Source organism: Pseudophryne corroboree, chromosome 8 (genome assembly GCF_028390025.1).
Source record: "Pseudophryne corroboree isolate aPseCor3 chromosome 8, aPseCor3.hap2, whole genome shotgun sequence".
In the NCBI taxonomy this organism is placed as follows: domain Eukaryota; kingdom Metazoa; phylum Chordata; class Amphibia; order Anura; family Myobatrachidae; genus Pseudophryne; species Pseudophryne corroboree.
In genome coordinates, this window is record NC_086451.1 from 321,236,363 (window position 1) to 321,257,835 (window position 21,473).

At 41.2% G+C, this 21,473-nt stretch overlaps 1 protein-coding gene and 1 long non-coding RNA gene across 2 annotated transcripts in view; one reads left to right on the top strand and one right to left on the bottom strand.

Moving 5' to 3' along the window:
- Positions 1 to 4,882: 4,882 nt before the first annotated feature.
- Positions 4,883 to 8,553, bottom strand: SLITRK2 (SLIT and NTRK like family member 2). Its single transcript, XM_063937404.1, has 2 exons — positions 8,378 to 8,553; positions 4,883 to 8,174 (listed from the first exon to the last, which is right to left on the bottom strand). Exon 2 carries the CDS (start codon positions 8,129 to 8,131, stop codon positions 5,588 to 5,590), a length of 2,544 nt encoding a protein of 847 aa, XP_063793474.1. The 5' UTR covers positions 8,132 to 8,174; positions 8,378 to 8,553; the 3' UTR covers positions 4,883 to 5,587.
- A 164-nt stretch (positions 8,554 to 8,717) lies between these two features.
- The window catches only part of LOC134949060 (uncharacterized), a 217,327-nt gene continuing 204,571 nt past the window's right edge, over positions 8,718 to 21,473 (top strand). Inside the window, exon 1 of the long non-coding RNA XR_010183093.1 lies at positions 8,718 to 8,876. This is a non-coding gene — a long non-coding RNA (uncharacterized LOC134949060). The remainder of the gene's footprint in view (positions 8,877 to 21,473) is intronic.

A 21,473-nucleotide genomic window follows, 5' to 3' on the forward strand; every position in this document is an offset into this window, starting at 1 on the left:
TGGTATAGAGCAAAGGGTAGGACAAAGCGGAGCAGTAATCAGAGCAGGCAGGCAGGCAGGAAGTGGGCAGACTGAGGTGACCTGGCATATGCTACTAGTTTATCATATTTGTGTATATGATTGTTATAAGTACCTGAAATATTTACACATATATTCAAATGCATATTTTAACAAACAGTGACTTTTATTTCATGTTAGTGTTTAAAAACTCTGCTCTCTAGGGGGCATATTTATTAAAAATATATTTGTGGCATATCAGCAGCAAATACTAAGGAACCCCTGAATGTATACATGGGGTGTATATATTGCACTGTGTGCCAGCCTTGGCAACTCGCACATATGACCAAGTCATTACAAAGAGGAGACTAGGACCAGTAAACTGATAGCCAGGTACATTTTAAGAATGTGCCGGCAGTTGTCTGGTGGATCTCCAGTTTGCACCCTGTAAGCTTAGTTCAACTGCCCAACGGCAGTTCTGCCCCTCCAGCTTGCACCCTGGGTGGCGGTAACACTTGCACACCCCTATTTGCAGACCTAGTTGAAGTATTGCAGGTCTTATGTGGCCCGAACGTGAACTAATAAATATATTGGACCTTTTTCATGTTGGTAAATGCAGTCAAAGAGACTGTTGAGTGTGGTAATTTTCCAACAGGGATTGGGCCAGCTTCTGAAATGGAGTGGCAGAATGCCCAATTATGGGTGTGGCCAAATTTAGAATAAAGGAGGCTCAAATTATGTGGACAGCTTTATAAATAAGTGTAAAGACACAGAAGCAAAGCTGTGTGTGAAGGACAAGCCTCTTCTTTATATTTGCTTACATTTCACTGAAAATTCCTAAAATAATTGCTTTATTGTGCACTGTAATAGCAACAGCTCCACTTAAACTGTAATATGTGTAAATGAATTACTGAGTGAATGAACATGTGAATTTAGGAGATAATGGTATGTACTGTATGTATCACACACACACACACACACACACACACACACACACACACACACACAATTGGTGTCAGCACTCGGAATGGAGAAATGTACTTTTGTGCTGAGTGCTCTCAGAATGAATGATGCCCAGAAAATAATGAAGAAATCCAATGCAATCCAATATGTATAAATAAACTAGCAATGCAAGGGGCACTCTGATATGCATAAATAATGAAAAAGGAAGATACTCCAAATGCACAAATAAGTAAGAAATCCAAGGCACTCTGATTACACCTGAAGAGACATCACATATACAGTAGAAGAATAATTAACTAAATGCAATTGATTTCCTCCAGTTTAATGAAACATTGTTGAAAAATAAATATAAATTATTATTTTTTCACCAACATCTATATTTGTTATAATTATACAACTGCATTTAATGTACAGTAAGCAAAAATTTTGCAAGAACTTTTTTCACTTTTTTCTCTTTTTTTTTCCCAATCAGAGTTTGTTTGTAATTAGGTTTTATGTTTTAGAATGCACTTAGTTATTTTTAATAACTTCACACTAGAATTGCTTATAAATGCTATACAGTTTTATTATTTATACTGCTCTGCTGTAACTATAATATTATACTTTTTTTTAACTAGAATGTATGTGTTTAAATTAGAAAATGTATACAGAAAGGGAACAACAGAAGCAAAATCCAGTACCAAGGTAAAGAGTAGTATGGTTTAGAATTTTGACACTGGTTGGATTCCTTTGCTACCGTAGATTCCTTTCGATTTTTCATGTTTAGGTTTAACTGTGACTCAAGAGCTTACCAATAATGAGTCAGATTTTACCCAGGCAGACTTTTCTGGGGAGAAATGCATAGGGATTAAAGGTCACATATATTTTATTGTCTTTTTGCAAACATTATGTGGAGCCTTCTATGTTGTTAGTATATTATTATTATTATTATTACTACTACTACTACTACTACTACTACTACTACTACTACTACTACTACTACTACTACTACTACTACTACTACTGCTGCTACTACTACTACTACTACTACTAATAATAATAATAATAATAATAATAATAATTTCTATAGTACCAACTTCTTTTTGTACACAGAATGTTTATTCCTTCACATCTTACAAGCTCACAATCAAATTTCTCTATCCCAACAAACAAAAACACATACTGTACGAAGGTAAATTTCATCAGATGTCAATTAACCCAACAATGAGTTTTTGGGCTCGCAGAAGAAATTTAGCATCCAGGCGGAAAACCGCAGAAGCATGGGGAGAACATACAAACTCTTCTCTGATTGCCACTTAATCAGATAAAAAACCTAGTTAAATGTAGTTATATTTGTTCAATATCTGAATCAAATTTTTATGCTAAACTATGTTAAACATGAGATAATTGATGGTGGATATCATCTTTATAATTCAATGTTTTTGTAACAGAATAATTCATTATCATATTAGTTAAATTAACTGGTAAATTATTTTTCTATGACTTTGGATTCGTTTGTATAAAAATATGTTATTCATGTTGTGAAAAATATTTTTTTTTTTTTAGATATTGCACATGGTGGTCTCATTGGAACTCCATTCATTTTGACAGTATTACAATACACTTTAGTTTGGCCTCCTGGGATTTTCTCATTTTACAGTTGTAGGATATACTGTAAATGCTATGACGTGGTTTCCACCACAGTACTGACCTAAAGTTTACATATTTTGGTGTGTGCCCATGTTCCTAGTACTGTATTTAAAGAATGAGGAAGTTACTATTTCAGACAGTGGAATAGTTACTGTAGGTACAATACTCACTACAATGGAAACATTTCCAGAAAATATACTACGGTTCTCATGTATTGCTATTTATCCTTTACACATCGCAAGACTTTTCTTTAATAATTTATTAAATATAGCACATTACTATGGAAATGTGGGCCAACAGACCCATCAAACTCATTACCATGCAAGCTGTGAATATGGAGATGAGTGTTGTAAAGTATATGTACTGTATTGTATGTTTCTCAGTCATTGTTGAATAACTGAAATAGGTACAGTATGTGCACATAAAACCCCCAAAAATATAATGGAGGTAGTGAAAACTGTTAGATAAATACACCCCTAATTTTGTGACCAGGAGCAATAGCTCACAATACTACCCCTGAATGGTGCTAAAGTGGAGAGTGATAAATTACCAGCCAATCAGCTCATAACTGTCATGTTACATGTTGACTTTCAAAAAGGGCAGTTAGAAGCTGATTGGCTGGTAGTTTATCTCTCTCCACTTTATCACTCTCCAAGGCTTAGTATATCTGCCCCATAGTATATTAAGAGAGGTGCTTCCAATGACTACTATAAAACTCAGGCCAAGGGGTCTATGTACTAAACCTTGGAGAGAGCTAAAGTAGACTGAGATAACGTATTCACCTGTATTGGACAAAATAACAGGTGCAGGTTAATTGGTACTTTATCTCCTTCCACTTTATCTTTCTCCAAGGCTTAGTAATTAGACCCTTAATGCTACTCAAGATAGTGTCAAGAAGACCTATAATGCCTTTATTAGAGTAACATTTGCGTTTTGCAGTTTATTTCATTTACTTCAACTTAAAATCAAATCATCACTTAATAACCATATTGTGAATTAGGAGAACTTTTCCAAGCTATGTAAATAGATGTGAAATTTAGTGTATAAAATAGGACAGCAATAATTTCTAAATGCCTTGATATTTAGTTTGATTTGCCATTATATAGAGCATACTGTATGTTTAAATTTTACCTCTTCTTTGCAGCTAACAATTCAATTATGCAGCAAATCTCCAAATCATTTTAAGTGACCAAGATATGATCTAAAGATGTGATAACTCTGCCCACCACTCCCTTGCTACACCATACTGTATATATTGCAATGCTTTTTTAAAAGCTACGTTGGGAATTGCTTACTAAATCTCAGAAACTGCTTTATATTATAAAATTCTTCCTCGTTCATTTCTGCTTACCCAATATGTTTACATTTGTTACTGAATCTGACAAACAGGCTGGAAAACAGAAATGCATGTTTCAGCAGAATCCATCGTGACTAAAATAGACATTTATCTTATCCTGGTCTTTAAAGTTTACTTTGATTAAATTTGGATGGTAATTAAACATTGCTGAATATACTTCCTCTGAGTTACTTATAATATGTTGCAATATATAGAAATGTTTAAAAACAGTCAGCAGTACCCACTTCAATCTCTGCATAATAATAACGGATTATTATGTGCAGTAACCTATTTATGAAAAGGAAACAGTGCACTTCTTTCAGTCCCCATCAATTGCTTTAGTAAAGATTTGAAAAGCTTGGCCTAATTTATATGCAGATCACCATCCCAGTTGCATAAGGATTTACAATAGACAAAAACAAAACTGTTTTTGTTTTAAATAATGACTGTTTGTTTAATTCACACCATTATGCCTGCATAATAAATGTTTACTCACCATTTAGTATGTAGATATTGCACTTTGATCATTATAATTGTGTCATTATTTGTACAAAGTATACACAATCTGCCTTTAATACTGTAGTATCTCTAGTTCACTATCCACAGCATTCCACTGCAACTAGTCCACAGCAAGTCTCAACTTGGAAGTTTCAATCAACAGCATTGTTTGAAGTGATTAAACACAAAGAATATCCATCTGAACAGTGATACACAAAAATATTATCTGTTGTTGAACTCTTTTTGTTTTAATTAGGAAAATAGTTTTAAAACAATAAGCATTATTACCATTAGAGATGGAAAAAACTAAGCAATGACAATATATATATATATATATATATACTATATAAATATGTACTATATATATATATATATATATATATATATATATACATACACATACCCTATATATATATATATATATATATATATATATATATATTTCCTTCACAGGAAGGATCTCACCATTATTTCTAATTTTCTAGATATTGTTGCTTGAAATATACATCTTGCAGAAGTTTTATAGGAGAAAAATGCTGTAGATTTACAGTTTAAACAAATATTTTAATGACTTCTGCTGTAAAGTCAAAATCCAGGGCATTTTAAACCAATGCAATGTGAAATACAAAAAGAGATCTCTCTTATTTAGGGGGATATATAATATATATATATATATTTCTGAAATACTGCACATCAAAATATATCCATGGTATAAAAGCTAAAAGCAACATTTAGGTTATTTAAAGTGCAAAGGCACTTTAACTCAAAAAAGTGACGCCCAGTGGCTGCAGTTGGTAATTGATCTGTAACAGTAAAATGGTATTTACATTAGAAAAAGTTCAGTTTGCTCAGATCTTTGGAGATCTTCTACTTACTGTTTAGAACATTAGATCAAAAAACACTCAAATGTAATAAGGAAAAGAAAATCAATAGCAATAAAAATGAAAACATTCATTAAAGGGGACTGTTTCTAGAAGTAAAATATAGAAATAATTTAAAGAAAAGAATAACAGAGAAAAAAAGAGATACAGTGCACCAAAAGTCTGTAATAGCACAATGTATCTGTACCTGTGTAGCTTAAAAAAAGGCATACAGTGTATGCACCATTGCTTCTGACATTCCATATAAACAACAAGCTTGAAGCAATGTTTTGAGAAATGTTGCCTACAGCTGACTTATTGCAGTTTGCTTTTCCAAAACCTCAAGGTAATCTGGCTCTGATTGCATTTTTCCTTGCAGGAGAAGATGCTCTTGTTTAGATTGTTCTGCAAAGTATTTTCTGGGAGTGCCATATAAAACAGTTTTATTTAACCTGTCCTGGTTTTGACGCCTCATTTCATATGCAGGCATGAGCTGCCTTTTGGGCAAGGTGCAAAAGTTATAATGAACAACTCCACCGCTGGGCAGTTCCTTTACTCTTTCTTCAATGTTTTGGTACAGAAGTTCTGACTCTCCTGTGGTGGGGGACTTATTCAGCAGTTCAGTTGTGCTTATTGTATATGCTGTTGGGTCCTCCTTTTTGTGGTCCAGTTTACTGTAACTAAACTCTTGCAGGTTTCTGTAGTAAGCAACAGGATCTCCTTCTTTCTGCATGTAGATTGGGTTCTGGCACATTTGTCCAACAGGTGGAGGGATGTAGTTATATACATGAGCCTCAGTTTTATCATTGGAACTGGGATTATATGACCCATACTGCAGCTGGAAAGAGCTGAGATCTAAATTGTTTGCACTGCTGCTTGGAACACTCTGTACCCCTTTTCGTCTTTTCAGTACAAAGACAAAGAGCCCTGCCCCAAAGCACACAGACAGGATAAAAACTACCAGTAATCCCAAAATAAGCACCGAAAGAGGGACCTCAGTGTGCAGTTCAGGGTAAGGACTTGGTGATGCACTTGAAGGATGTTGGGTGTTTGGTTTGTGATTGAAAGATAACACTGTGGCATCAGCAATATGTGGGCCACCTGGGCAAATTATATCCTTAGACAAAATCCTCAAATGCTCTCCAGCATGCTTCACTGGAGATTCACATGTTACTTCCTGAACAACCACGGTGGAACTCGATTGCTCTATCCAATTTTTCAGACCTAAAATATCACATGTGCAATCCCAAGGGTTTTCCTGGAGATCTATTTGTATGAAGGCTGTGAGCTGATCAAGAACCCCCTTTATAGGCAGATATGAGAAATGGTTGTTCCTTAAATTTAGCCTTGTAAGAGCAGTGCCTCTAAATACATTATCTGGTAATGATCTCAGTAAATTGTTGTTTAGAAACAAGAGCTGAAGGTTGCTTAGCGCATCAAATGTATGTGGAAAAATGTCCTTAATTACGTTGTACTCTAAATAGAGGTATTGCAAACTGTATAAGCCCTCAAACATGGAAGGATATAGGATCTCAAGGTAGTTGCCATTAAGGTAAAGTCTGCGTAAGCTTGTGAGGTTTGAAAAGGCACCTTCCTGTATAATTGCAATTCTATTATTTCCTAAATGTAACAAATCCAGTGAGCTAAATTCAAGGAGATCAGTTTTATAAACAATTTGTAAATAGTTACCTGTAAGATACAGCTTCCTTGGACTGGTGGGTTTAGGTTGTAGATCAGAAATGTTGCTAATTTTTCTCTCTTGGCAATTTACATTTAAGCCACTGTCCGAGGTCTGTGAAGTACAGACACAACTTTCAGGACAGCTTATAGGAACTGGAGACTTGGTCTGATACACCATTATAGGCCCAAAAATCTGCCTGTCTTTGGACACTGTTACTCGAGGAGTGGGTCTGTTCCTGGTTTTGGGAGGCTTGCTGGCCTTTGGGGCTCTAGTTGGACTTATTGCAGGGTTAAATGTTGGAGGCAATCGTTGAATACGGGTGTCTGGAAATGCTGGGTGAACAGATCTCTGGTTTGTGTCACTGGCACTTTTCCTAGGACACAGGTCTTGCCTGGTGAGCTGAGTGACATCTTTTCCATGCAGTCTAAAAGGGGTCTCACACACAATTTCCCCCACAAACACTGTGATGGTATCTAGCCATGCTTTCAGAGGAATCAAGTCACATGTACAATTCCAAGGATTCTCCTCCAGCTGAATCTCCATGATCCCTCCAATGTGTTCAAGGACACCAGCAAAGGGCAGCATTTTAAGTCTGTTGCCTCTCAGATCCAAATGAGTTAAAAGTACAAAGCGAAAGACGTTGTTGGGGAGAGACAAAAGAAGATTGTCATTAAGAATCAAGACTTTTAATTTATTCAGTTTGCTGAAAGCACCAGCTTCAATAACACTGATGAAATTGTAATCTGCTTGCAGATATTCAAGACTCTCGAGGCCCTGGAAAGTTTCCTCCCGCAACACTTCTAATTTGTTATTATTTAGATGCAATCTTTTCAATGTCTTTAGCCCATTAAAAGCTCCAGTCCTGATCTCTTGCAGCTCGTTGTTGCCCAAGTGTAAAGTCACTGCATTGGAGTAATTGACAAACTCATTTGGGTAGAGCCTGCTTAGTAAGTTGCCATTAAGGAAAAGCTGATAAATCCTGGACTGGGGAGGCAGCAGCAAACTGACGCTAGTGAACCCTTTATTCTCACAATTGATATTTAGCACATTCTCCTTTTCCTCGCACAGACAGCGGATCTTGCATATATCTTTGGCAGTTTTACGACTCTCTGTCTTTAAGATCGCAGTCACTGATATAACACTCAGCAGCAAAATGCTGTTCAGCATCTTTATATTCCACAGATCCAAGATCTGGTGCCTATGTAAAAACCTTCAAAATACAACAGAAATAAAAAATAATATAAATATAATACATTAGCAACAATCAGATTTCAATGTGTACAAACCATGCTAAAAATATCCTGTAACCTGTGCAATGAATTGCAAGCTCTCATGCCCCTGTTCCCAAAGCTATCTCTAGTAATTCATGGCATAATCTGAGAAACCTTATAGAAATATTAACTGTGTACTTACACATCAGGAAAGCATGAGGCTTTTCTCTCTTGCAGGTCCTATGCAGTTTGCATATCAAAGCATACTGTTCCAGCTCATCTCATTTGTCCCCATGCATGATCTCTGGGGAGATGCTGGTAGAAGTTATCTCAATGTGAGTCGGCGTTGGCTGGGAGTAGTTGCTGCCGTGGCTGCCTTCCCTCCTCTGCTTCCTCTGAGTGGGGTTTCTGTAGAGGATTCTGCTTTGCAGGCTCCCTCGGTCGGACCTAGAGGGGATGACGTCACGCCCTGGAAATTTGTTGCTGGGGGAGCACTGCAAACACGTTGTGCCTGTCTATTGTACTCTCTCGCAAAGCTCAAATGTGATCTGTCCCCTTCATTATAGGAAAGGGAGTGTGAAACTCATTGTGATCCTTGGATGCTGTCTGGCTGAAGAGGACAGTATCTGCACAGACCCCTCCCTTCCTCTCAAATACTCCTGAGCATCAGTTATAAGCTGCACTATATTGAGGAAAATGCTGTAAGTTTATTTTATGTTATTTATTTATTAGTTTTGGGGTTATGCACAGATGTAGCATAGGAATGATTCTTATATAAGTGTGTCACCTGTTCTGGCATGTCTGCTATGTACATCTGTGCAGCATATGCATTGAAAATCTTTTGTAATCAGGACTGATATACATGTCTGTATTAATTACTGTTCATGTTTGACCTACTGAAACTAATTTACACAAATGATTCTATTTAACTGATTGCTGTGGTGACTACAAATTGCTGACATCAAATAGTTTGCTGTCAGTTGCTTTAACTGTTGGGTAAATGAGTCTCTTGATGCAATCCTGGAATGCGTGCACTGAAGTATGGCTATAGAAGAGTTAAAATGCCTCTGTATTCCCAGCCTTATATGCTGGGCTCTGGATGCCCAAGTGACCTTTAGCAACTAGTAATGAGAAGGGGCAGGAAGAAGACAGGATTTGATGGACAGCTTTTCATCCTCAAACACGAAATTGTCCCCTAATGGGACCACTGGGAGGAATTCTGAGTTAGGTGCTATAGTCTAGATGTAATTATGTGTGGACCATATAAAATCATCTGTGTGTTGGACTGTAGAGTATTTGAATCATTATTACAGCAATTACTCAGTTTGGTGTCAGTGGTGTCTCTATTAACCTATTTGTGGCTACTAGGTGATTAACTCTTATTGCTGAAGATTAAAAACAAAAAAAACCTTTGCTTGCGGAAGACCTACTAGCTGGGTGATGAGCACTCAGTAACCCTTTGCATTCTGTATTCTCAGTGCAGAAAGCTGTGGTTGCTGGAGGCTCACTGACTTTGCTGAAAAGTAAAGACTGTTAGTAGTGCTGATTTGTCTAAATAGATTTGACAGTATACTGATATCACATAATTGTTATTAGACTGAGTTGATTATAGGTGGAATAAGGATAGCATCGTAGTATATTAAGATTAAGGTACAGTATGCTATGTAGTATGTACAGGCGTAGTTAACATGACAAAGATTAAAGAGACAACAGCATGTAGAATAAGTGCAGACTGTGAAGGTTGTTTTAGAAATTAGGAAAAAAAGAATTATTTATAAGAGAGCCAAAGAATGCAGGTTTTCTTGATGTTGGCGCCAATGCACAAGCCCTTGGTGCATCAGTGTAGCATTGCCTGGCAGTTAACTCTGGGCTCTCTCTCTCTCTCTCAACTGCTTTCACACAAAGTGGTGATCAGTGAACTGATTGTTTCCTGGCCGGATGCACTGTGGGTGGTGGAGAGAAATACAGGATGGCATTTGCAGGGGTGTTTTGGCATGAGCAATAAAGCTTGTAAAAATTTTTTGGAGTGACAAAAGTCCTGCCTTTGTGTGGCATTACTTTATCGTGTGTACAAGAACACCCATACAGGCCTAGATTTACATTTCAGGCACACCTAGACCATGTTTTATATGTTGACCTATTCTTTCCCCTGTATTTTTTATGGTTACGACCCTCACTGCAAATCAGTCCATACTAGATAAATACAAGTGACTAATTCAGCTGTTACTGTGTATGGTTAATTGTATATAATGTGTGAATAAACCTGTATGAAATTAAACAAAAATATATAGGGAACAGAGGGTAGGTCATGTAAATCTGTCACCATAACCCTGGGTCTGTGTAGCATTTAACAACATCCACAATCAAATGCTGTAACTGACACTGATTTAAGCTTGGGTTATTTATTCATTCTATTACTTAGGTATTAGAAGAATATCTCATAGCACAGTGTTTCTTGCAGCTAGCAGCTTTTCACTGTTTTATAGCTGAAGCACATTTTGTACCGAACATTCAGTAGTAGACAAGAGAGGGGGCAGAATGTGATCCCTACCAGAATAAGACCTGTTTTTAGCTGCCCACCCACCATTTGTAAATTGTGATATAAGAGAGTGGGATGTAGTGTTATGTGGTCTGCCTCTGTCATACACTTTCACTTGGTGTTACACACACTGACACTGTACTAGTAGCTGCATAGGTACAGGCTGAAGTTCTAGAGCTGCAGATAGATTCAGGCAGATCTGTGTGTTACAGACCACAGCCCACTCATTGATTCTGCGAGTCTCTGTCAGAGAATGTTGCTCTGTCAGAGAATGTTGCTATTGAATCACAGGAAGCTACACTCAGTCACCAAGCTTCAGCTGCTTGTAAGAAGGGAAATCTTAGAGTGCTTTTCTTTTCCTTTAACCGAGAGCTCTTGTCTCTTCTCACATAGCATAACCAGCTAGCCTCTCAGACAGTAGTCCTTTCTTTTCCATCACTGATACCCAGCACTAGTCCTGCCAGGGAAGTCTATAATACACAAACCTACAGTGTGCCCCTTCCCTTGCCCTTATCACATCATTCACTCATGTAGTCCATTGCTTCTTTACTTCAAAATGTAAAATTAGGAAATTTTAGTAACATCTTTCATAACGCCAAATCAATCAGAAGAATTTGGTGAAGATTTTGGTTTAAATTTTGTTGCCTGCTTAAAAAGTTTTAAAGAGTGCATTTTTTTTCGAAACTGCAAGGTTTGAATATCCAGAATCTGTCAATCACTACACTCCCCAATAGATGGCTTTGTTTTCTGCACAATATAGTGCAAGGTGCCAGTGGCATAGGGAGTACGAAGTAGAAGCTATTTTTTTTTTTTTTAATTTGTATTACCTTTAATTTCAATATTGTCAACTTTGTATGAAATAGCAGCAGGACAGTAGAAGAATAGGAACATATTGTCACAGGAGAGGAAAATTGTGTTCTGCTTTATGTGAGATTGCTTCCTGCTTGTGGTCAGAGAAAGAAGGACGTGAGATGCTTTGTGCAGATGTAGCCAAGCTAATTCATCCCGCGGCACAGCCACATGGGCCACGAGTGCGACTTGGTACACTGAGCTGCGTTTAATCGCACATGAGATTGCACTATAGGAAGACTATGGAGTGCATGTGCACATATACGTGCATGCGTCCCATGCCAAACGAATCATGGGTACGCCTAGCTGCAGCCAAGCTGTGCTTGGCTACATTTGTACAAAGCCACTCATTATCTTGCAAACATCCCAATATTTAAATAAAAAAAAAAAAGACCAGGGAAAAAATAATTTTTGTTCACTTACCATTGAATACTTTTGTCAGAAGCAGGCTGGGGAACACTGGACCATGGATTTGCAGGTTGGGGCTGCAGCTGTCACTTAAATTAAACTGTAGCTTTAAAAAGTAAGATCCTTCCCCTGCAACCCCAGTACTTCTTTAAAGGAGTCCAGAAAGGAGTAGCAGTATCCCAGTGAAACTGTTAGACCAAAACCGTTAGAGAAAAGGCGGTCAAAAACCAAAAACCTCATCGACTTATCATGAGGGAGAGAATGCAGTGTTCCCCACCCTACTTTAGAGAAAAGGATTCAATGGAAAGTGGCCAAAAAGTCATCAAGGCTGGGGAACACTTGACCTTGGGCTGTACAGCAGCCACCCCAAGGGCAGGGAAAGCTCAGGCTACCGGACTGAAGAACTGTATGCCCAAAGTGGGTGTTGCCAGGGGCAAAAACATGAAAACGGTCAAAACAAGCAAATGTGTGGACAGAAGACAAGGTAGCTGCACAACAGATCTGTTCATCTGAAGCCCCGTGCCGTGCTGTCCAGAAGGTCCCCATGGCCCTAGCATAATGTGCTGACATCTGGACTGGTGCTGCTCCCCCCACACTAGAACAGGCTTGAGTGATAACCAAATGGATATAATGAGCATTGGTCTGCTTAGTAGCAAGACAACTGTGTTTATGTGCCTCATAAAGAACAAGCAGAGAATCTATCATGTGGACAGAAGTCTTGTCTAAGGAAAACCGCAAAGCTTGGGTACATCTAGCAGAGCTAGGTCATCACGGTCCCAGGAAGTTGACGAAAAACTAGAAAGACAATTTCCTGGTGTAAGTGGAATGCCAAAACAAGTGTCAACTGGAATGTAGGAACCATACGAAGAACCACTCAATTGCCATGGAAGACAAGAAAAGGAGACTTGCCAGATAAAACCCCTAACTTGGAAACACGCCAAGTTGAGGCAACAGCCATAAGGAAGACCAGCTTCAAAGTAGCTAATTGCATATCTACAGAAAGTAAAGCTTCAATGGCGCCCGTATGAGAGCCGAGATTACTAGCTTAAGATTCCATGGTGCTGATGAAATGGTGGTTTAATATGCACCACACCATGTACACATGTTCTGACCTTCAGATAAAGCCAAACATCACTGGATATAAATTGGCAGGTCCAAAATCTGTACTGTCACTGAATGAAGCTGTAAACTGGCCTCTAAACCCCCCAGAAGGAAGGCCAAGAAATTTTGGAGGTGAAACCTAAAGGTATGAACACTATTCTGTTCACACCACAAGATGTAGCGTTTTCAAACTTCTTAGGTAATTGTAAGATGAAAATGGTATCTGGGCCCACAGCATAGTATGGAACACAGGGAAAACCTTTAGCTTTCCAAAGCTCAGTTACAACAACCAGGTCACTAAACCAACCGAGTAAACGTCCTTGTGTAGAATAGGACATTGTTGCAGTTGGCCTGGTAGAAGTGGAAGAAGCCACCCTGGACCTACTAGCATTTTGAGAATGTTGGTGTACCAAGACCTGGATGGCCAGTCTGGAGCCACTATTATTACCATCATACATTAATCCTTGAAGAGCCCTATAGACCTAAAGTAAGGGTAAGGGCAATAAAGATTTGGAACTCCCTGCAAGAGAAGATAATAACGGCAGACTCTGTAAATGCATTTAAGTACGGACTGGACAAATTTTTAACTGGAAAAAGTATCCAGGGTTATAGCTTTTAACATAGTGACATTCTGGGAGTGGTAACAATCATAGTTGTCAATTGGTACTAAACCATTACTTCAGCAGGTGCATTATAATATGAACATCTAAACACAGAATACAGGTTGAACCCGAAGGGCATTTTGCCTCTTTTCAACCTCACTAACTATGTAACTATGTAAAGTAAGTTGGGATCTGTGGAAACAGATATGCTAGATGAAATTTCCATAACACAGTCATAGCATCCACTGTGTAAGCCATTGGATACCTGGATCTTGTACAAAACTGTGGAGCCTTGAAGTTGTGTCAAGAAAGCATGAGATCCACCAGTGGAAGGCCCCATGTCTGAACAGTTAGAAGACCACTGGATTGAGGGACCACTTGCCCAGGAGAAATGTGGTTCTGGTGAGGACGTCCGCTGTCCAATTTGCAACTTCAGTTATAAACACTTTTGAGAGAGTTGGAACAAAGGTATCAGGAAAGGATTTGGGCTGTCTCCGCCATTGCAACTGCACTCTTTGTGCCTCCCTGATGACTTATATATGCCAAAGCTGTGGCGTTGTCCTACTGAAATGTGAACTGGCTGGTCAGCCAGGATGGACTGGACCCCCAAGGGAGCCAGATAGATGACTTGAAGCTCAAGCACATTGATCAGCAGAATCGTATTAGATGAATACCAAAGGACTAGGAGCTGAAAATGTAATTTGAAGGTGCGCAGCCAAGGATTTTGCAACAGTGTTCACAGTAACTCAATCCAGAGTGACCAAGGATTGGACCTGGAGGTGATAATTGTAAACTAGCCACCAATTGAAAGATTGACGAATGCTGTTGGACAGAAGGATAAACTGAGATGAGAGGGATGCCAAACAATCCTTCCAATTTTGGAGAATTACCGACTGGGTGTCCAGTGAGTGGAACCTGACATACTAAATGGCTTAAAAGGTGGAGACCATCATGACCAACATCCTTAAGTACTACAAAATCGAAGACAAGGCACTGACCATACTGTCATGACCAATTCTGTAGGATCCGTACTCTAGTTTCAGCAAGAAAACTCACTGGAGAGAGGTGTTGAAGACCACCGCCAAAACTGAAGGTGCTGACAAGGAATTAAGTGAGACCTCTTGAAATTCAGGATCCATCTATGATTCAGATGGACTTGAAATGTGATCTGGGAGGTTTCGTAACTGTGAAGCTGAATTGTCCTTCACAACCAGAACATCCAAAAAAGTCATGATTGTGATACCATTTGTGCACAATAAACTCACCTTCACCAGCCTGATTTTGGTGCAAATGTGTAGAACCATGGCTCTGCACCAAATGGAAGGGCCTGGAATGAATAGTAACCAGATCCAATTGGAAATGGTAGCAAATATAAAACACTTAAAAATGACGCCCAGCACCCAGGTGTCTGAAGATGATTCAACTCAACGGTCTCTGTCCTGGAGCAACCATTGACTGGCAGCCGAACTGGAGAGAGAAACTCCCTTAGGTTCTAGGTTACTTTGGGGTATGGGTCGTTGGGTAGACACAATTTAGGTCGGCAGTCATTAGGTCGATGACGGAAAGTTGACATGCATTAGGTCGACAGGGACAATAGGTCAACATGGTCATTAGGTCGACATGTACTAGGTCGACAGGTCAAAAATTAGACTATTTTTTACTTTTTTTTGGCGTCGTTTTCTGCGTAAAGTGACGGGGAACCCCAATTAGTGCACCGTGTCCCCTCACATGGCTCGCTTCACTCACCATGGTTACCATTCCAATCGTAGTCCACGTGGATTGTTAAGTATGAAAAAAGCAAAAAATTTAAAAAAGAGTAAAACTCATGTCGACCCTTTGACCTGTCTACCAAGTACATGTCGACCTATTGATCATGCCGGCCTGTTGACCATGTCGACCTAATGCATATCGACCTTCAGTGGTCGACCTAAGGACTGTCGACCTAAGCTGCGTCAACCTAACGATGTATCCCGTTTCTTTGTAGCATTGGCTTCAGAACATGGGGTGGCACTAGAAAAAACTGCCCATGAAAGCCAAACCCATGCAGGGGAAGAATCGACCTATGGCAGACTGACATACAGCAGATGCTCCACCCAGAAAAGAGGAGTGAAAACTTGGAAACATGAATACCAACGTTTGGGACTGCCAACGGAAAAAAAGTTATTTTCCAGCTGATGGGAAATAATTGTATCTAGTTCTGGCTGATAGAGAACATCCCAACCAAATGGAAGATATTGTAAGAAATACTTTGATTATTCATTCAAGCATGGTGCCAAAGGGTCCTTCAAGCCAAAATGGTTGTATCTGCAACCCAGGAAGCCACATATGCACTGCCTTTCATGGCCTAACACACATATTTAGCTTCACTGCAAAGCTGTCCTGTCAATATTAGTAAGGAAATTCATGGGGTGGGATTCAATTATTTTCACCCCTTTCCACACCCGTTCTGTTTCTGCCCCCAGGGGCGTGGTATCATTATTTCAGCTCACTACTCCCGGAGTAGGGAGGCACTCAACCCTAAACACAGCTAAACCTGATCACTATGGGCGCAATATGCGCAATAACGGAGATCATTTTAGAAAGGAAATTGGGCGTGATTTTTCATTTAAATCCCACCCATGGACTGAAATTCCTATAACTCAAGCCAACCATGTCTAGGCTCGTAAAGGTCAGATAATGACCTCAGAACCTACAGTATAAAAATAGACTTGAGACAACTTTCCAGGTTTTAGCTAGTAGATCCCTAAAGGATGCCGAGCCCTCAACAGGAATGGCTGTGTGTTAAGCTAAACATGCTACCACAGCGACAGCCCTTGGAGGTAGTTCCACTTGGACACGTAATCCATTGGAATCAACATTGCGAGGAACAGAAAACCTTTTATCTGGCCTCCCTCTAGACTGAAGAGTTCTGAAGAAGCAACAGTAACAACATTCCAGCATCAATGCTTGAATGCAACATTCTTCCCCCTTCTTATGCTATGTATTCCCCCTTCATGTTGCTGCTGATTCTTCAGACATACCCACAGTCACAACTTGGGAATCCATATCTAAACAGTCTAGAGAGTGGCACAGAGCAGGCATGAGGTCTTCCACGTCGTGAGTCAAAAAGACCCAAATTCCCCACTCTTTAGGATGATGCTAGTCTTCATAAATTCACCCTCCTCCTATTTCTAATTCAAAACTTCTAAAGGACACCTGGAAGGAGGAAAACAATTGCAAGTCCACCCTCCTTATGTGCCTCACGCAGCTGAAGATTCTTGAAAAAGCGTGACAAATGAGAGGAAACTTTTGCAAACCCCAATGTCATACGCTTCCTGACACAGAGACATGAGGGAACATGCCATGGCTGGGAACTTAACCCTATGGAGAGAAAGTAGTCTGCACCTGTGATGAGGGAATTGCCTAAGTTTAAACTTGTTTTTTCTTCGAAGCACAACCAGCTGTACTAGGGCAGACACTGACTTGCTTAGAGCCTGCTCTCACGCAGGTTCCATCATGGTTGACACAGAATGCCCTGATGTCTCCGCATCACTGGGCCCTATACACACAAGGCCCACCAACTGTACATTTCACTGTGCACAAGTGAAAACATTGCCATTAGACCTCCCCAAAACTTTGTAGTGCCATAATACAGTAATGCCCTGCTGTTTTCACAGTGTTTTGTAAGAAAAGGCAACAGATGTGTACTTATCACATAAAATTAGCAGGCAGTAAATGAAAACAGGTTAACATATAGAGATGAGCGCCTGAAATTTTTCGGGTTTTGTGTTTTGGTTTTGTGTTCGGTTCCGCGGCCGTGTTTTGGGTTCGAACGCGTTTTGGCAAAACCTCACCGAATTTTTTTTGTCGGATTCGGGTGTGTTTTGGATTCGGGTGTTTTTTTCAAAAAACACTAAAAAACAGCTTAAATCATAGAATTTGGGGGTCATTTTGATCCCAAAGTATTATTAACCTCAAAAACCATAATTTACACTCATTTTCAGTCTATTCTGAATACCTCACACCTCACAATATTATTTTTAGTCCTAAAATTTGCACCGAGGTCGCTGTGTGAGTAAGATAAGCGACCCTAGTGGCCGACACAAACACCGGGCCCATCTAGGAGTGGCACTGCAGTGTCACGCAGGATGTCCCTTCCAAAAAACCCTCCCCAAACAGCACATGACGCAAAGAAAAAAAGAGGCGCAATGAGGTAGCTGTGTGAGTAAGATTAGCGACCCTAGTGGCCGACACAAACACCGGGCCCATCTAGGAGTGGCACTGCAGTGTCACGCAGGATGGCCCTTCCAAAAAACCCTCCCCAAACAGCACATGACGCAAAGAAAAAAAGAGGCGCAATGAGGTAGCTGTGTGAGTAAGATTAGCGACCCTAGTGGCCGACACAAACACCGGGCCCATCTAGGAGTGGCACTGCAGTGTCACGCAGGATGTCCCTTCCAAAAAACCCTCCCCAAACAGCACATGACGCAAAGAAAAAAGGAGGCGCAATGAGGTAGCTGTGTGAGTAAGATTAGCGACCCTAGTGGCCGACACAAACACCGGGCCCATCTAGGAGTGGCACTGCAGTGTCACGCAGGATGTCCCTTCCAAAAAACCCTCCCCAAACAGCACATGACGCAAAGAAAAAAAGAGGCGCAATGAGGTAGCTGACTGTGTGAGTAAGATTAGCGACCCTAGTGGCCGACACAAACACCGGGCCCATCTAGGAGTGGCACTGCAGTGTCACGCAGGATGTCCCTTCCAAAAAACCCTCCCCAATCAGCACATGATGCAAAGAAAAAGAAAAGAAAAAAGAGGTGCAAGATGGAATTGTCCTTGGGCCCTCCCACCCACCCTTATGTTGTATAAACAAAACAGGACATGCACACTTTAACCAACCCATCATTTCAGTGACAGGGTCTGCCACACGACTGTGACTGATATGACGGGTTGGTTTGGACCCCCCCCCCAAAAAGAAGCAATTAATCTCTCCTTGCACAAACTGGCTCTACAGAGGCAAGATGTCCACCTCATCTTCACCCTCCGATATATCACCGTGTACATCCCCCTCCTCACAGATTATCAATTCGTCCCCACTGGAATCCACCATCTCAGCTCCCTGTGTACTTTGTGGAGGCAATTGCTGCTGGTCAATGTCTCCGCGGAGGAATTGATTATAATTCATTTTAATGAACATCATCTTCTCCACATTTTCTGGATGTAACCTCGTACGCCGATTGCTGACAAGGTGAGCGGCGGCACTAAACACTCTTTCGGAGTACACACTTGTGGGAGGGCAACTTAGGTAGAATAAAGCCAGTTTGTGCAAGGGACTCCAAATTGCCTCTTTTTCCTGCCAGTATAAGTACGGACTGTGTGACGTGCCTACTTGGATGCGGTCACTCATATAATCCTCCACCATTCTATCAATGTTGAGAGAATCATATGCAGTGACAGTAGACGACATGTCCGTAATCGTTGTCAGGTCCTTCAGTCCGGACCAGATGTCAGCATCAGCAGTCGCTCCAGACTGCCCTGCATCACCGCCAGCGGGTGGGCTCGGAATTCTGAGCCTTTTCCTCGCACCCCCAGTTGCGGGAGAATGTGAAGGAGGAGATGTTGACAGGTCGCGTTCCGCTTGACTTGACAATTTTGTCACCAGCAGGTCTTTCAACCCCAGCAGACCTGTGTCTGCCGGAAAGAGAGATCCAAGGTAGGCTTTAAATCTAGGATCGAGCACGGTGGCCAAAATGTAGTGCTCTGATTTCAACAGATTGACCACCCGTGAATCCTTGTTAAGCGAATTAAGGGCTGCATCCACAAGTCCCACATGCCTAGCGGAATCGCTCCCTTTTAGCTCCTTCTTCAATGCCTCCAGCTTCTTCTGCAAAAGCCTGATGAGGGGAATGACCTGACTCAGGCTGGCAGTGTCTGAACTGACTTCACGTGTGGCAAGTTCAAAGGGCATCAGAACCTTGCACAACGTTGAAATCATTCTCCACTGCACTTGAGACAGGTGCATTCCACCTACTATATCGTGCTCAATTGTATAGGCTTGAATGGCCTTTTGCTGCTCCTCCAACCTCTGAAGCATATAGAGGGTTGAATTCCACCTCGTTACCACTTCTTGCTTCAGATGATGGCAGGGCAGGTTCAGTAGTTTTTGGTGGTGCTCCAGTCTTCTGTACGTGGTGCCTGTACGCCGAAAGTGTCCCGCAATTTTTCTGGCCACCGACAGCATCTCTTGCACGCCCCTGTCGATTTTTAAAAAATTCTGCACCACCAAATTCAAGGTATGTGCAAAACATGGGACGTGCTGGAATTTGCCCATATTTAATGCACACACAATATTGCTGGCGTTGTCCGATGCCACAAATCCACAGGAGAGTCCAATTGGGGTAAGCCATTCCGCGATGATCTTCCTCAGTTGCCGTAAGAGGTTTTCAGCTGTGTGCGTATTCTGGAAACCGGTGATACAAAGCGTAGCCTGCCTAGGAAAGAGTTGGCGTTTGCGAGATGCTGCTACTGGTGCCGCCGCTGCTGTTCTTGCGGCGGGAGTCCATACATCTACCCAGTGGGCTGTCACAGTCATATAGTCCTGACCCTGCCCTGCTCCACTTGTCCACATGTCCGTGGTTAAGTGGACATTGGGTACAACTGCATTTTTTAGGACACTGGTGAGTCTTTTTCTGACGTCCGTGTACATTCTCGGTATCGCCTGCCTAGAGAAGTGGAACCTAGATGGTATTTGGTAACGGGGGCACACTGCCTCAATAAATTGTCTAGTTCCCTGTGAACTAACGGCGGATACCGGACGCACGTCTAACACCAACATAGTTGTCAAGGACTCAGTTATCCGCTTTGCAGTAGGATGACTGCTGTGATATTTCATCTTCCTCGCAAAGGACTGTTGAACAGTCAATTGCTTACTGGAAGTAGTACAAGTGGGCTTACGACTTCCCCTCTGGGATGACCATCGACTCCCAGCGGCAACAACAGCAGCGCCAGCAGCAGTAGGCGTTACACGCAAGGATGCATCGGAGGAATCCCAGGCAGGAGAGGACTCGTCAGAATTGCCAGTGACATGGCCTGCAGGACTATTGGCATTCCTGGGGAAGGAGGAAATTGACACTGAGGGAGTTGGTGGGGTGGTTTGCGTGAGCTTGGTTACAAGAGGAAGGGATTTACTGGTCAGTGGACTGCTTCCGCTGTCACCCAAAGTTTTTGAACTTGTCACTGACTTATTATGAATGCGCTGCAGGTGACGTACAAGGGAGGATGTTCCGAGGTGGTTAACGTCCTTACCCCTACTTATTACAGCTTGACAAAGGGAACACACGGCTTGACACCTGTTGTCCGCATTTCTGGTGAAATACCTCCACACCGAAGAGCTGATTTTTTTGGTATTTTCACCTGGCATGTCAACGGCCATATTCCTCCCACGGACAACAGGTGTCTCCCCGGGTGCCTGACTTAAACAAACCACCTCACCATCAGAATCCTCCTGGTCAATTTCCTCCCCAGCGCCAGCAACACCCATATCCTCCTCATCCTGGTGTACTTCAACACTGACATCTTCAATCTTACTATCAGGAACTGGACTGCGGGTGCTCCTTCCAGCACTTGCAGGGGGCGTGCAAATGGTGGAAGGCACATGCTCTTCACGTCCAGTGTTGGGAAGGTCAGGCATCGCAACCGACACAATTGGACTCTCCTTGTGGATTTGGGATTTCGAAGAATGCACAGTTCTTTGCTGTGCTGCTTTTGCCAGCTTGAGTCTTTTCATTTTTCTAGCGAGAGGCTGAGTGCTTCCATCCTCA

Coding starts and splice junctions, on each gene's coding strand:
- SLITRK2 (XM_063937404.1), bottom strand. CDS start 8,131: ATGCTGAACAGCATTTTGCTGCTGAGTGTTATATCAGTGACTGCGATC.